We start from the raw sequence: 13,582 nt of genomic DNA on the forward strand, positions 1-13,582 counted from the left end.
AAGCAGGCTCCCCGAGCAGCAGGGAGCCCAATGCAGGGCTCAATCCCAGGACCCTGAGATCATGAAGCCGAAGGCAGAGGCTTAACCCACTGAGCCACCCAGGTGCTCCACTAATGCAATTTTTGATGGAAATTTACAGTTTTATGTTTGTATTAGGGGAAAAAAGTCTCAAATTAATGACCTAAGCTTATCTAACAACAACAAAAAAAGCATAGATTAAACCCAAAGGAAGCAGCAGAAAAGAAACAAAAAAGAGCAGAAATAAACTAAACTAAAAACAGAAACAAAAATTCAGTGAAACCAAAAGCTGTTTAAGATTTATAAAATTGATAAATCTTTTGCATCAGTGGTAAGAAGATGCACATAATGGTTCTCAGGAATAAGAAAAGGCACATTGATAAAGAACCTAGAGTCATTAAAAGGAATATTCTCAACAACTTTATGGCAATAAATTTAATAAATCAGATGAAATGGTTAAATTCCCTGAAAGACATAAACTACCAATGTTCACCCAGAAGACTTAGATAACTTAACAGACCTGTTTTTATTAAACAAATCTTAGTTAAAAGCCTTCACACAAATGAAAGGAAACTTGGAACATCAGGAAGGAAGAAAAAGCAATGTAAACATCCAGGTAAACAGACCAGAAAGGGCCAGATAGTAGCTATTTTAGGTTATGGGCCATATGGTATAAACAACAGCTACGCAATTCTGTTGATATAATGTAAAAGCAAGATAGAAGACACATCAATGATGAAGCCTGGCTATATTCCAATAAAACTATACTTTATAAACTCTGAAATCTAAATTTTTCGCATGATAGGAAATATTTTTCTTTTAATTTTTTTCAACCACTTACAAGAGCAAAATAAACCTAAAGCAAGCAAAAGGTAAGAAATTAGCAGAGGGATATCTGGGTGACTCAGTCTGTTAAGCATCCAGTTCTTGGTTTTGGCTCAGGTCACGATCTCAGGGTTATGGCATCAAGCCCTGTGTCAGGCTCTGAGCTCAGCACAGAGTCTACTTGAGACTTTTCCCCCCTCCTCTGCTCTTTCCCCTGCTTGTGTTTGCCCCTCCACCCCCCCCCAAAAATGAAATTTTAAAAAAGAAGAAGAAATAAACAAAAATCAATGAAATTGCAAACAGAAAACAATGGAGAGCATTCAAACCAGAAGTTCGTTCGTTCTTTTGAAAGATCAGTAAAACGGCCAAGTCTCTAACCCAAACTGATGCAGAAAAAAATTATGGATATTAGGAAAGTTTTGATTTGCAAGTGACGTGGTTTCTATGTAGAAAATCCTAAAGAACTGCCAAAAAGCAGTTTTAACTAATAAAGCGGGTCTAGCAATATTACAGGACATACAATCAGTAGAATAAAGCAACCATTTCTACAAGCTACTGATTAACAATTAGAAATTGACATTTTAAAAAACATCGTGTACAATAGCATCAAAAAAATCAAATACTTAAGGATAAAGCTGACAAAAGATATGCAAGAACCATACTGAGGTCTACAAACACTGCTAGAAGAAATTAAAGATCTACATAAATGTAGAGATCCACTACATGGATGGGTTAGAAGATTCAATACTGTTAAGATGCCAATTGTCTCCCAAACTGATTGTAGATTCAAGGCAATTTCCATCAAAACGTGAGCAGGTCTTTTATGAAAACTGACAAGCCAATTCTACGACTTATTTGGAACTGCAGAGCACCTAGATTAGCCAAAAATATTTTGTAAAACAAAATTGAGAGATTTACACTACTTAGGACTTAATACAAAGGTATATTACTCAAGACAAAAACAGATCACTGGAACAGAAGATTCCTAAAACAGACCCACATATATGTGGTTGATTTCAGCAAAGATGCCAAGAGTCCATGGTAATGCCAAGATAATCTTTTTAAAAAATTGTTTGGAAACATAGTGATCCGAAGGGGCATGTGCGCCTGAATGTTTATAGCAGCAATGTCCACAACAGCCAAACTATGGAAAGAATCTAGATGTCCATCAACAGATGAACAGATATAGATATGAATAGAATAGAATAGATATGAATAGAAAAGAAGATGTGGTATATATATAATGGAATACTATGCAGCCATCAAAAGAAATGAAATCTTGCCATTTGCAATGATGTGGATGGAACTAGAGGGTATTATGCTGAGCAAAATAAGTCAATCAAAGAAAGACAATTATCATATGATCTCCCTGATATGAGGAATTAGAGAGGTAGAGTAGGGGGTTTGGAGGGTAGGGAAGGAAAAAATGAAACAAGATGGGATCCGGAGGGAGACAAACCATAAGAGACTCTTAATCTCACAAAACAGACTGAGGGCTGCTGGGGGGAGTGGGTTAGGGAGAGGGTGGTGGGGTTATGGACATTGGGGAGGGTATGTACTATGGTGAGTGCTGTGAAGTGTGTAAGCCTGACGACTCACAGACCTGTACCCCTGGGGCAAATAATACATTATACGTTAATAAAAATGATTAATAAAAAGAATTGTGTTGGAGCAACTGAATAAGCCAAAGGGCAGGGAGACTCTTCACACCATATATAAAATTTAACAAAAATGGATCATAGATCTAAGTATAAAAGCTATAACTAGTAAAAAATACAAGAAAAATCTTAGTGAATGTTAGCAATCTTCTGTTTAGGCAAGGACTCTTTAATACATGATACAAAAAGCAGGAAATGTAAAAAGTAACTGATAAATTGATAACTGATAAATTAAAAAAAACTCACTCTTCAAACAACATTGTTACAAACATGAAGTCAAACCACAGATTAGGAGAAAGTATTTACAACACACATCTGGGGGACCCAGGTGGCTCAGTTGGTTAAGAGTCTACCTTCGGCTCAGGTTGTGATCTCAAGGTTCTAGGATCAAACTCTGTATTGGGCTCTCCGCTCAGCAGGGAATCTGCTTTTCCCTCACTTTCCCGCTGTGCTCTCCCTCGTTCGCTCTCTCAGATAAATAATCTTAAAAAAAAAAAAAAAAAAAGGCCGAAGATGGCAGAGGAATGGGCGAATCCTTTACAACCGGTCCCCTGAATTTAGCTAGAAATCTACCAAGCCACTCTGAACACCCAAGAAATCAGCCCGAGATTTAAGATTATACACATCTGGATCTCTATGGGGGCAGAGGACCATCAGTCAAGAGGTACAAAGGATGGAGCTGTGATTGCACAGGCAGATATTGGAGGATAAACAGAAGGGGGAGGGAGCCACCAGAAGCGAGCCACTGGAAAGTAATACCCCAGTGCAAAAGCGCCCGGTGCTTGGGGACCAGCGATAGCTTGGAGACCAGAGGCTGCAAGACTGAAAGGAACTGGTAACAGTGCTCAAACAGAACAAAGGGGGTTAAGGGACAAATGCTGGGACTGAGCAGCCAGAGGCATGGACCTAACCCCTGGGACCAGCCACAGCTGCCACCCAACTGCAACTGAGAGGACCGGCAAGGACTTGAGTCAGTGGTCCCTAGGGCTGGTTACTGCCACTGTTGCAGCTGCCTCCACTGCCAATACCTGCGCCCAAGGGGACTCAGCTTGGACCAGAGCTCACCTGGACCAGGATTACTGTGGTTTTGGTGGCATGGGGGCACAGAAACAAGCGGGAGCCTGGGTCAACCACTGAGAAGATTGCTGGGGGTGCGCACCAACTGTGGGAGGCTGTGGTTTTGGCAGTGCTTACAGAGGGGGTGTCTGTATGTTCTGGAGAATTCAGAGAGGAGCAGACTGTGCCTTCTGAGGCAGAGGTTGGGGTGCAGACAATTTACTTTGCTGACCCTCTGAAAAGGCGTGAAAGTCACTAGAGAACAAAAGCCTCCAGAGAACAAAAGCCCCAAAAACCTGTTTCCACGGAACCAAGCCCCTTGATGGGGGAGGGCAGGGCAACTCCGCCCAAGCAGGATTCACTTAAAAACAGGGCAGGCCCCGCCCCCAGAAGACAAGCCGAAAGAACAAGAGGACAACTACCCCAGGGTCCCCATAAAACTATAAAACCCCAACACCAGGGGAAAACAGTATATTAAGCTCCTGGTGTTGTCTCATGGCCTGTATATTTCTTAGATATAGCTTTTCTCTTTTTTTAATTCTGTTTCTAATTTTTTTTAACCTACTTATCATTTCAACTAGATGTTTAATATACTCTACAGTAACTTTTTAACTTGAACTTTATTTTTTTAAGTTTTTATTTGACAGAGAGAGAGAAAGAGACAGCGAGGGAAGGAATACAAGCAGGGGAAGAGGGAGATGGAAAAACCAGCTTCCTGTGGAGCAGGGAGCCAGGTGTAGGGCTCCATCCCAGGACCCGGGATCATGACCTGAGCCGAAAGCAAATGCTTAATGACTGAGCCACCCAGGCGCCCCTAACTTGGAACTTTTTCATCATTTCTTTTTTTTTCTTTTTTTCCTTTTTTTTTTTTTTTAACATATATAGATGTAAGCTTCAATGTACTCCTTTTTCTCTATTCAATACTATCTTTATATATATATACCAGTTTTAATTTCCCTGTATCTTTAGGAAGTAGAGTTCTCTAACAAAGACAACAAAATACACCCAGGAAGAACAGAAATAACCTTCTTTGCCCACACTGAGGGATTATAGCCACCTTCCTGTCAGCCTTACCTTTTATTCTGCGTTCTTTTTTTGGGAGTTTTGCTATTTGTGGTCTTTTTGTTTTTGTACTTTATAAATCTTAGTCTTGGGTCTCATTCTGGCTGGTTTTTTTTTTTTTTTTTGGTGGTGAATTCCAATTGCTCTGAACCTTCTCAGGGTGCACCTTGCCTGCGTTTTCGGATGTACAGCCGAAACTCAACAGAATGACTAGGAGGAGGAACTCCCAACAAAAAAAGACCAAGAGTCAATGGCCTCTCCTGCAGATCTAATGGATATGGATCCAAGCAAGATATCAGAAAGACTTCGGAGTAGCAGTTATGAAGACAATAGGCTGGAGAAAACTATTAATGGCAGCACAGATTCGCTAAGGACAGAAATGAGAGCAGATCTGGCAGAAGAACTTAAAGATGCTATCAACGAGATACAACTTAATCTAGATACTCTAACAGGGTAAATGAGGCAGAAGAATGAATTAGCAATCGGAAGACAAACTGATAGAAAAAGAGGAGCAGGAGGAGGCCTGGAACAAACAGCTTAAAATCCATGAAAACAGATTTAGAGAAATAAATGATGCCATGAAACCTTCCAACATCAGAATTATTGGGATCCCTGAGGGGGTGGAGAGAGAGAAGACTAGAAGATACATTTGAGCAAATTGTAGCCGAGAGCTACCCTAATCTGGGGAATGGAACAAGCATTCATGGGCGCCTGGGTGGCTCAGTTGTTAAACTCAGGGCATGATCCCACGGTCCTGGGATTGAGTCATGCTTTGGGCTCCCTGCTCAGTGGGGAGCCTGCTTCTCCCTCACCCTTTCCTGCTACTTATGTTCCCTCTCTCACTGTCTCTGTCAAATAAATAAATAAAATCTTTAAAAAAAGAAAAAAAAGAGGGACACCTGGGTGGCTCAATCAGTTAAGCAGCTGCCTTCGGCTCTGGTCATGATCCCAGGGTCCTGGGATCAAGTCCCACATTGGGCTCCTTGCTCAGCAGAGAGCCTGCTTCTCCCTCTGCCTGCCACTCTGCCTACCTCTGCGCACAGTCTCTCTCTGACAAATAAATAAAAATTTAAAAAAAGAAAGAAAGAAAGAAGCAGGCACTTATGTTATAGAGGCAGAGAGGACCTCTCCCAAGATCAAGGAGACTGAACCAACGCCCTAGCATGTAGTAGTAAAACTCGCAAATCTTAGAACCAAGAAAACTATTTTATAGGCAGTTAGGGAGAAGAGATTCCTTATGTACGGAGGGAGGAACATCAGGATAATGTCCACAGAGACCTGGCAAACCAGAAAGGGCTGGCAAGACATATTCAGGGAACTAAATGAGAAGGACATGCAGCCAAGAATTCTTTATCCAGCAAGCCTGTCATTCAGAATGGATGGGAAGATAAGAAGCTTCCAGGACTGGCAGAGACTGAAAGAATATGTGACCACTAAGCCAGCCCTGCAAGAAATATTAAGGAGGGTTCTCTAAAAAGAGAAAGACCCCAAGAATGCTATAGGACAGAAATATACAGAGATAATCTATAAAAACAAGGACTTCACAGGCAACATGATGACAATAAAATCTTATCTTTCAATAATCACTCTCAGTGTGAACAACCTAAATGCTCCCATAAAACAGCACAAAGTTGCAGACTGGATAAAAAGACAGGACCCATCCATATGCTATCCAAAAGAGACTCATTTTGAACCTAAAGATACATCCAGACTGAAAGTAAAGAGATGAAGAACCATCTTTCATGCCAAAGGACCTCAAAAGAAACCTGGGGTAGCAATTGTCCTATCAGACAAGACAGATTTTAAGCTAAAGACTAGTCAGAGATACAGAAGGACACCATACCATTCTTAAAGGATCCATCCAACAAGATCTAATGATTGTAAATACCTATGCCCCCAACATGGGAGCAGCCAACTACATAAGCAAACTGGTAACCAAAATAATGAGACATATTGATAATAATGTGTTAATAGTAGACCTCAACACTCCACTCTCAGTAATAGATCATCTAAAAATAAAATCAACAAATGGGGCACCTGGGTGGCTCAGTGGGTTAAGCCGCTGCCTTCGGCTCAGGTCATGATCTCAGGGTCCTGTGATCGAGTCCCGCATCGGGCTCTCTGCTTGGCAGGGAGCCTGCTTCCCTCTCTCTCTCTCTCTGCCTGCCTCTCCATCTACTTGTGATTTCTGTCTGTCAAATAAATAAATAAAATCTTTTAAAAAAAAATAAATAAATAAATAAATAAAATAAAAATAAAATCAACAAAGAAAGAAGAACTTTGAAACAAGAACATTGGACCAGATGGACTCCACAGATACAGACAAGACAGTCCACCCTAAAACAACAGAATACTCAGATTCTTTTGGAGCGCACATGGAACTTTCTCCAGAATAGACCACCTACTGGGTCACAAATCAGGCCTCAACCGATACCAAAAGATTGAGATTATTTCCTGCATATTCTCAGACCACAATGCTTTGAAACTGGAACTCAACCACAAGAAGACATTTGGACGAAATTCAAACCCTTGGAATTTGATCAACCAGGAAATCAAAGAAGAAAATAAACAATTCATGGAAACCAATGAGAACAAAGACACATTAATCCAAAACCTATGGGATATGACAAGTGGTCCTAAGGGGGAAATACATAGCCATCCAAGCCTCTCAAAAAAATACAAAAGTCCTGAATACACTAACTATCCTTACACCTTAAAGATTTGGAGAACCAACAACAAATTAAATTTAACCCATGAACGAGAAGGGAAATACTTAAGATTAGAGCAGAGACTAATGAATTAGAAACCAGAAATACAGTAGAACACATTAATGACACTAGAAGCTGGTTCTCTGAAAGAATTAATAAAATCGATAAACCAGTGGCCAGACTTATTCAAAAGAAAGGACAAAGGACCCAAATTAATAAAATTATGAATGAAATGGGAGAGATCATGACTAACACCAAGGAAATAAATACAATTATTAGCAATTATTATCAACAGCTATATGACAATAAATTAAACAACCTGGAAGAAATGGGCGTATTCCTGGAAACCTAAAAAATTCCAAGACTGAAACAGGAAGAAACTGAGAATGTGAATAGACCAATAACCGGTAAGAAGATTGAAGCAATGATCAAAAACCTCCCAAAAAAAAACACAAGAGCTCAGGGCCTGATGGATTCCCTGGGGAATTCTACCAAACATTCAAAGAAGAAACAATACCTATTCTCCTCAAGGTGTTTCAAAAAATAGAAACAGTAGGAAAACTTCCAGACTCTATAAGGCCAGCATTACCTTGAACCCCAAACCAGGCAAAGACCCCACCAAAAAAGAGAATTTCAGACCAATATCCCTGATGAATATGGACGCCAAGATTCTCAACAAGTTCCTAGCTAATAGGAACCAAGAGTACCTTAAAAGGATTATCCACCACAAGCGGGTGGGATTTATCCCTGGGATGCAAGGGCAGTTCAACATTTGCAAATCAATCAATGTGATTGAACACATAAATAAGAGAAGAAACAATAACCACATGGTCCTTTCAATTGATGCAGAAGAAACATCTGACAAAATACAGCATCCTTTCCTGATTAAAACTCTTCAGATTATAGAGCTAGAGGGAACATTCCCCAATTTCATAAAATCCATCTATGAAAAACCCACAGCAGATATCATTCTCAATGGGGAAAAGCTGAGAGCCTTTCCCTTGAGATCAGGAACATGACAAGGATGCCCACTCTCACCACTATTGTTCAACATAGTACTAGAAGTCCTAGCAACAGCAATCAGACAACAAAAAGAAATTAAAGGTATTAAAATTGGCAAAGAAGTCAAACTTCTTTGCATATGACAGGATACTTTATGTGGAAAACCTAAACGATTCCACCCCCGAACTATTAGAACTCACACAGTGATTCAGTAATGTGGCAGGATACAAAATCGATGCACAGAAATCAGTTGCTTTCTTAAACGCTAACTATGTAACTGAAGAAAGAGAAATTAGAGAATCGATTCTACTTACAACAGCACTAAAAACTGTAAAATACCTTGGAATAAACCAAACAAAGGAGGTAAAGGATCTGTGCTCTAGGAACTACAGAACACTCATGAAAGAAATTGAAGATGACACAGAAAGATGGAAAAACATTCCATGCTCATGGATCAGAAGAATAAACATTGTTAAAATGTCTATGCTGCCCCAAGCAATCTATACTTTCAATGACCTCCCAATCAAAATTCCACCAGCATTTTTCAAAGTGCTTGAACAAACAATCCTAAAGTTTGCATGGAACCGGAAATGCCAAGGAAATGTATGGAACCCTTAATTGCCAAGGAAATGTTGAGAAAGAAAAAAAAAAAAAGCTGGGGGCATCACGTTGCCTGATTTAAAGCTCTATTACAAAGCTGTGATCACCAAGACAGCAAAGTACTGGCACAAAAACAGACACATAGGCCAGTGGAACAGAGTAGAGAGCCCAGAAATGGACCCTCAACTCTATGGTCAATTAATCTTTGACAAAGCAGGAAAGAATATCCAGTGGAGAAAAGAATCTCTTCAATAAATGGTGCTGGGAAAATGGGACAGCCACATGTAGAAGAATGAGACTGGACCACTCTCTTATACCACACACAAAGACAGACTCGAAATGGTTGAAAGGCCTCCAGGTTAGACAAGAATCCATCAAAATCCTAGAGGAGAACACGGGCAGTAACATTGGCCACAGCAACTTCTTTCAAGACATGTCTCAAAAAGCAATGGAAACAAAACCGAAAATGAACTTTTGGGACTTCATCAAGATCAAAAGCTTCTGCACAGCAAAGGAAATAGTCAACAAAACAAAGAGGCAACCCACGGAATGGGAGAAGATATTTGCAAATAACACTACAGACAAAGGGGTGATATCCAAGATCTATAAAGAACTTAAACTCAACATCCAAAAACCAAATAATCAAGTCAAGAAATGGGCAGAAGACATGAACAGACACTTCTTCAAAGAAGACATACAAATGCTAACAGACACATGAAAAAATGTTCATCATCATTAGCCATCAGGGAGATTCAAATCTAAACTGGTGTAAGATATCACCTTACACCAGTTAGAACAGCGAAAATCGACAAGGCAACAAACAACAAATGTTAGAGAAGTTGTGGAGAAAGGGGAACCCTCTTACACTGCTGTAGAAATGCAAGCTGGTGCAGCCACTTTGGAAAACAGTGTGGAGATTCCTCAAAAAATTAAAAACAGGGGCGCCTGGGTGGCTCAGTGGGTTAAAGCCTCTGCCTTCAGCTCAGGTCATGATCCCACGGTCCTGGGATCGAGTCCTGAGTTGGGCTCTCTGCTCAGCAGGGATCCTGCTTCTCTCTCTCTCTCTCTGCCTCTCTGTCTACTTGTGATCTCTGTCCATCAAATAAATAAATAAAATCTTAAAAAAAAAATTAAAAACAGAGGTACCCTATGACCCTGCAAGTACACTACCGGGTATTTACCCCAAAGACAGAGAGGTAGTGAAAAGAAGGGCCATTTGCATCCCAGTGTTCATAGCAGCCAAAATGTGGAATGAGCCAAGATGCCCTTCAACAGACGAATGGATAAAGAAGATGTGGTCCATATATACAATGGAATATTACTCAGCCATCAGAAAGGATGAACACTCAACTTCTACATGAACATGGGTGGAATTGGAGGAGATTATGCTGAATGAAATAAGTCAAGCAGAGAAAGTCAATTATCATATGGTTTCACTTATTTGTGCAACATAAGGAATAACATGGAGGACATTAGGAGAAGGAAGGGAAAAATGAAGAGGGGGAAACCAGAGTGGCAGACTATCTATGAGACACTATGGACTCTGGCAAACAGGGTTTTAGAAGGGAGGGGGACTAAGGGGATGGGTGAGCCTAGTGATGGGTATTAAGGAGGGCATGAACTGCATGGAGCACTGGGTGTTATATGCAAACAATGAGTCATGGAACACTACACCAAAAATGAATGATGTACTGTATGGTGACTAACATAACAATAAAAAAAACCCCACATATCTGACAAAGGGCTTGTGCTTAGAATATATAAAGAACTTTTATAACTCAGTAAAAAGGGGGTAAACAACTCAATTTTTAAAAATGGACAAAAAATTCAAACAGATATTTGAAAATCACAATGAGATACTATCAAGCACCTATCAGAATGACTAAAATTAAAAAGACTAACCAAACCAAGTATTAGTCACAATGTGGAATGATAGCAACATTGCTGATAGAAGTGGAAAATGGTAGGGCTGCTTTGAAAACAGCCGGGCAGGTCCTTAAACCATTAAACACAGATCTCCCATATGATGTACCCATTCCACTACCAGGTATTTTCCCAAGAGAAATAAAAGCACATCTCCTCAAAAGACTTAAACATGAATGTTTACAGCAGCTTTATTCGTAATAGCCCCAAATCAGAAACAACCTACATAACCTGTCCACAAGTGAATGAATAAATAAATTGAGCTTATATTCTCACCAGGTAGGACTACTAACAATAAAAAGGGACCAGCTACTGATCCTTTCAAGAGCCATGGAAAAATTTCACAAGAATTATGCTGAGTGATGGGGCACCTGGGTGGCTCAGTCGTTAAGCGTCTGCTTTCAGTTCAAGTCATGATCTCGATACTGGGATCGAGCCCTGTATCAGGCTCCCTGCACAGCGGAGAGCCTGCTTTCCCTCTCCAGCTCCCTCTGCTTGTGTTCCCTGTCTCAATATCTCTCTGTCATAAATAAATAAAATCTTTAAAAAAAAATTATGCTGACTGAAAGAAGCCGGACAAAAAGGGAGTGCATACAGTAGGATTCCATTTACATAAAATTTGAAAAATGGCATTTAATTTATAGACAGAAAGCAGACTGGACTGGAGACAGGAGGCGGGGAGGAAGAGTGGGATGGAGGAAAGAATTACAAAGAGGCACCAGGAAACATCTGTGGGTGATATGTGCATTTTCATTTTGTAGATGGCTTCACAGCTGTGCACATGTCAGAAGTCATCAAACTGTTAGACTTTAAATACTGTACTTCAGTTATTCTTCAGTAAAGCCATAAAGAAGGGAAAAAAGTAGAATCGAGGGTCAAGCATCAAGATTCTGCAAAGTCCAGTACTTACCGGCAGAAGAAGAGGAACCACTAAAGGAGGAAGAGAAGAGCTGATCACACGCAGGATACAAAGCAAACTGTTACCCAAGAACCTAAGAAAGTCTCAGGGAAATTGTAAATGGTGTTGAATGATACAGAAATTAGGAAAGTCAGTAACTAAGAAAAGACCAGTGGATTTGGCCTTAGAAGATATGTGTTAAAATACAAAGAGAGGAGTGAAGCCAGAACTTCATGGGTTAAGGAAATGAGAGGTCAATGAGTTGCAGCATAAGGACAACACTCATCAGAGAAATACTAAAACAGAAGAGAGAAAGCTGATGCAAGACAGAAGTTTTACTCATTAGTTAGATGCTCCTTTCCTCCTCGACGACCACAATGTAAATGGACTTCTGTCTCACTGGCATCATAATCAAAGATACTGCATTATACTACTGCATCATTAAATTTTTTTTTCCAGGACCAAGGCGCCTGGGTGGCTCAGTCAGTTAAGAGTCAGACTCTTGGGGGCGCCTGGGTGGCTCAGTGGGTTGGGCCGCTGCTTTCGGCTCAGGTCATGATCTCAGGGTCCTGGGATCGAGTCCCGCATCGGGCTCTCTGCTCAGCAGGGAGCCTGCTTCCCTCTCTCTCTCTCTGCCTACCTCTCCATCTACTTGTGATTTCTCTCTGTCAAATAAATAAATAAAATCTTTAAAAAAAAAAAAAAAGAGTCAGACTCTTGGGGCACCTGGGTGGCTCAGTGGGTTAAAGCCTCTGCCTTTAGCTAAGGTCATGATACCAGGGTCCTGGGATCGAGCCCCCTTTGAGCTCTGTGCTCAGCGGGGAGCCTGCTTCCCTTCCTCTCTCTCTGCCTGCCTCTTTGCCTACTTGTAATCTCTGTCTATCAAATAAATAAAGTCTTTAAAGAGTCTGACTCTTGAACTCAACTCAGGTCTCGATCTCAGCATCATGAGTTCAAGCCCCGCACTGGGCTCCATGCTGGGCATGGAGCCTATTTAAAAAAAAAAAAAATCAATCCAGGACCAATATAGTAGGATATTTACAGGAAAATATTTCCTAGAACTTCCACACCTTTTTACCCTTTCACAGTTCAATACCTAAGAAATGACTGATGGGAGAGGATGCTCTGGTAACAACCCTGTTGAGTACTTGCTCCAGAATTTCTTGTCTGATCATCTCATGGATCTAAAAAGAACAGAACAGTTAGTAAAATATTTCATCTTACGGGATATTTATGGTGACCTTCAGCTTACAATTGCATCAATTCATGTTAGACAGAATGAGGAACAGTTTGGCTATCGGTAAAACTCAACTGTTTATTTCAAAGACAAATATACTGTGAATCATCTGGAAAGACAGAGTCACTCAATTCTATCCTCATTCTGTGCTCAGATTGACGGGCAGGGCCAACTACCATGTTTATTAGCCTACAGGAGAGCGCACATGAAACTACTGCTATGTGTTAGGTTAAGCAGCAAAAAGGAATCATTCTACTAAGGTATCCATTACATGTCAAAACCCTGATTTCCAACAGTATGCCATGTATGACTTTCATCTTAAAATTTAAAAGCCCATGAAAATTTCTGGAAATTCAAAAAATCTTTTCCAAACCCTTCCTTGGTTTCTAGAAGCACAATAGTCACCTTAAAAAAACCCAAAAACCAAAAACCAAAAACCAAAAAAACCTGTTTGGAATTTTCATTAAAATTCTTAACTCAACTTGATTACTTTACAGTACAGATTAATTTCTTTCAGATCTCAGACTAACACTAGATTACTAGTAGTACATTATATGCTTTACAGATGCCTTGACAAAGACATTTGTGTGAAACC

The 13,582-nt window shown here is 40.3% G+C and overlaps 1 protein-coding gene across 4 annotated transcripts in view; it reads right to left on the bottom strand.

Moving 5' to 3' along the window:
* FANCI (FA complementation group I) overlaps nt 1-13,582 on the bottom strand; it is an 85,849-nt gene that overhangs the window by 38,973 nt on the left and 33,294 nt on the right. For all 4 annotated transcript variants that reach the window (XM_059371593.1, XM_059371594.1, XM_059371592.1 and 1 more), the window contains exon 14: nt 12,847-12,934. In XM_059371593.1, coding sequence (XP_059227576.1) covers nt 12,847-12,934 — 88 coding nt within the window. The remainder of the gene's footprint in view (nt 1-12,846; nt 12,935-13,582) is intronic.

This window comes from Mustela nigripes, chromosome 13, assembly GCF_022355385.1.
Source record: "Mustela nigripes isolate SB6536 chromosome 13, MUSNIG.SB6536, whole genome shotgun sequence".
In the NCBI taxonomy this organism is placed as follows: domain Eukaryota; kingdom Metazoa; phylum Chordata; class Mammalia; order Carnivora; family Mustelidae; genus Mustela; species Mustela nigripes.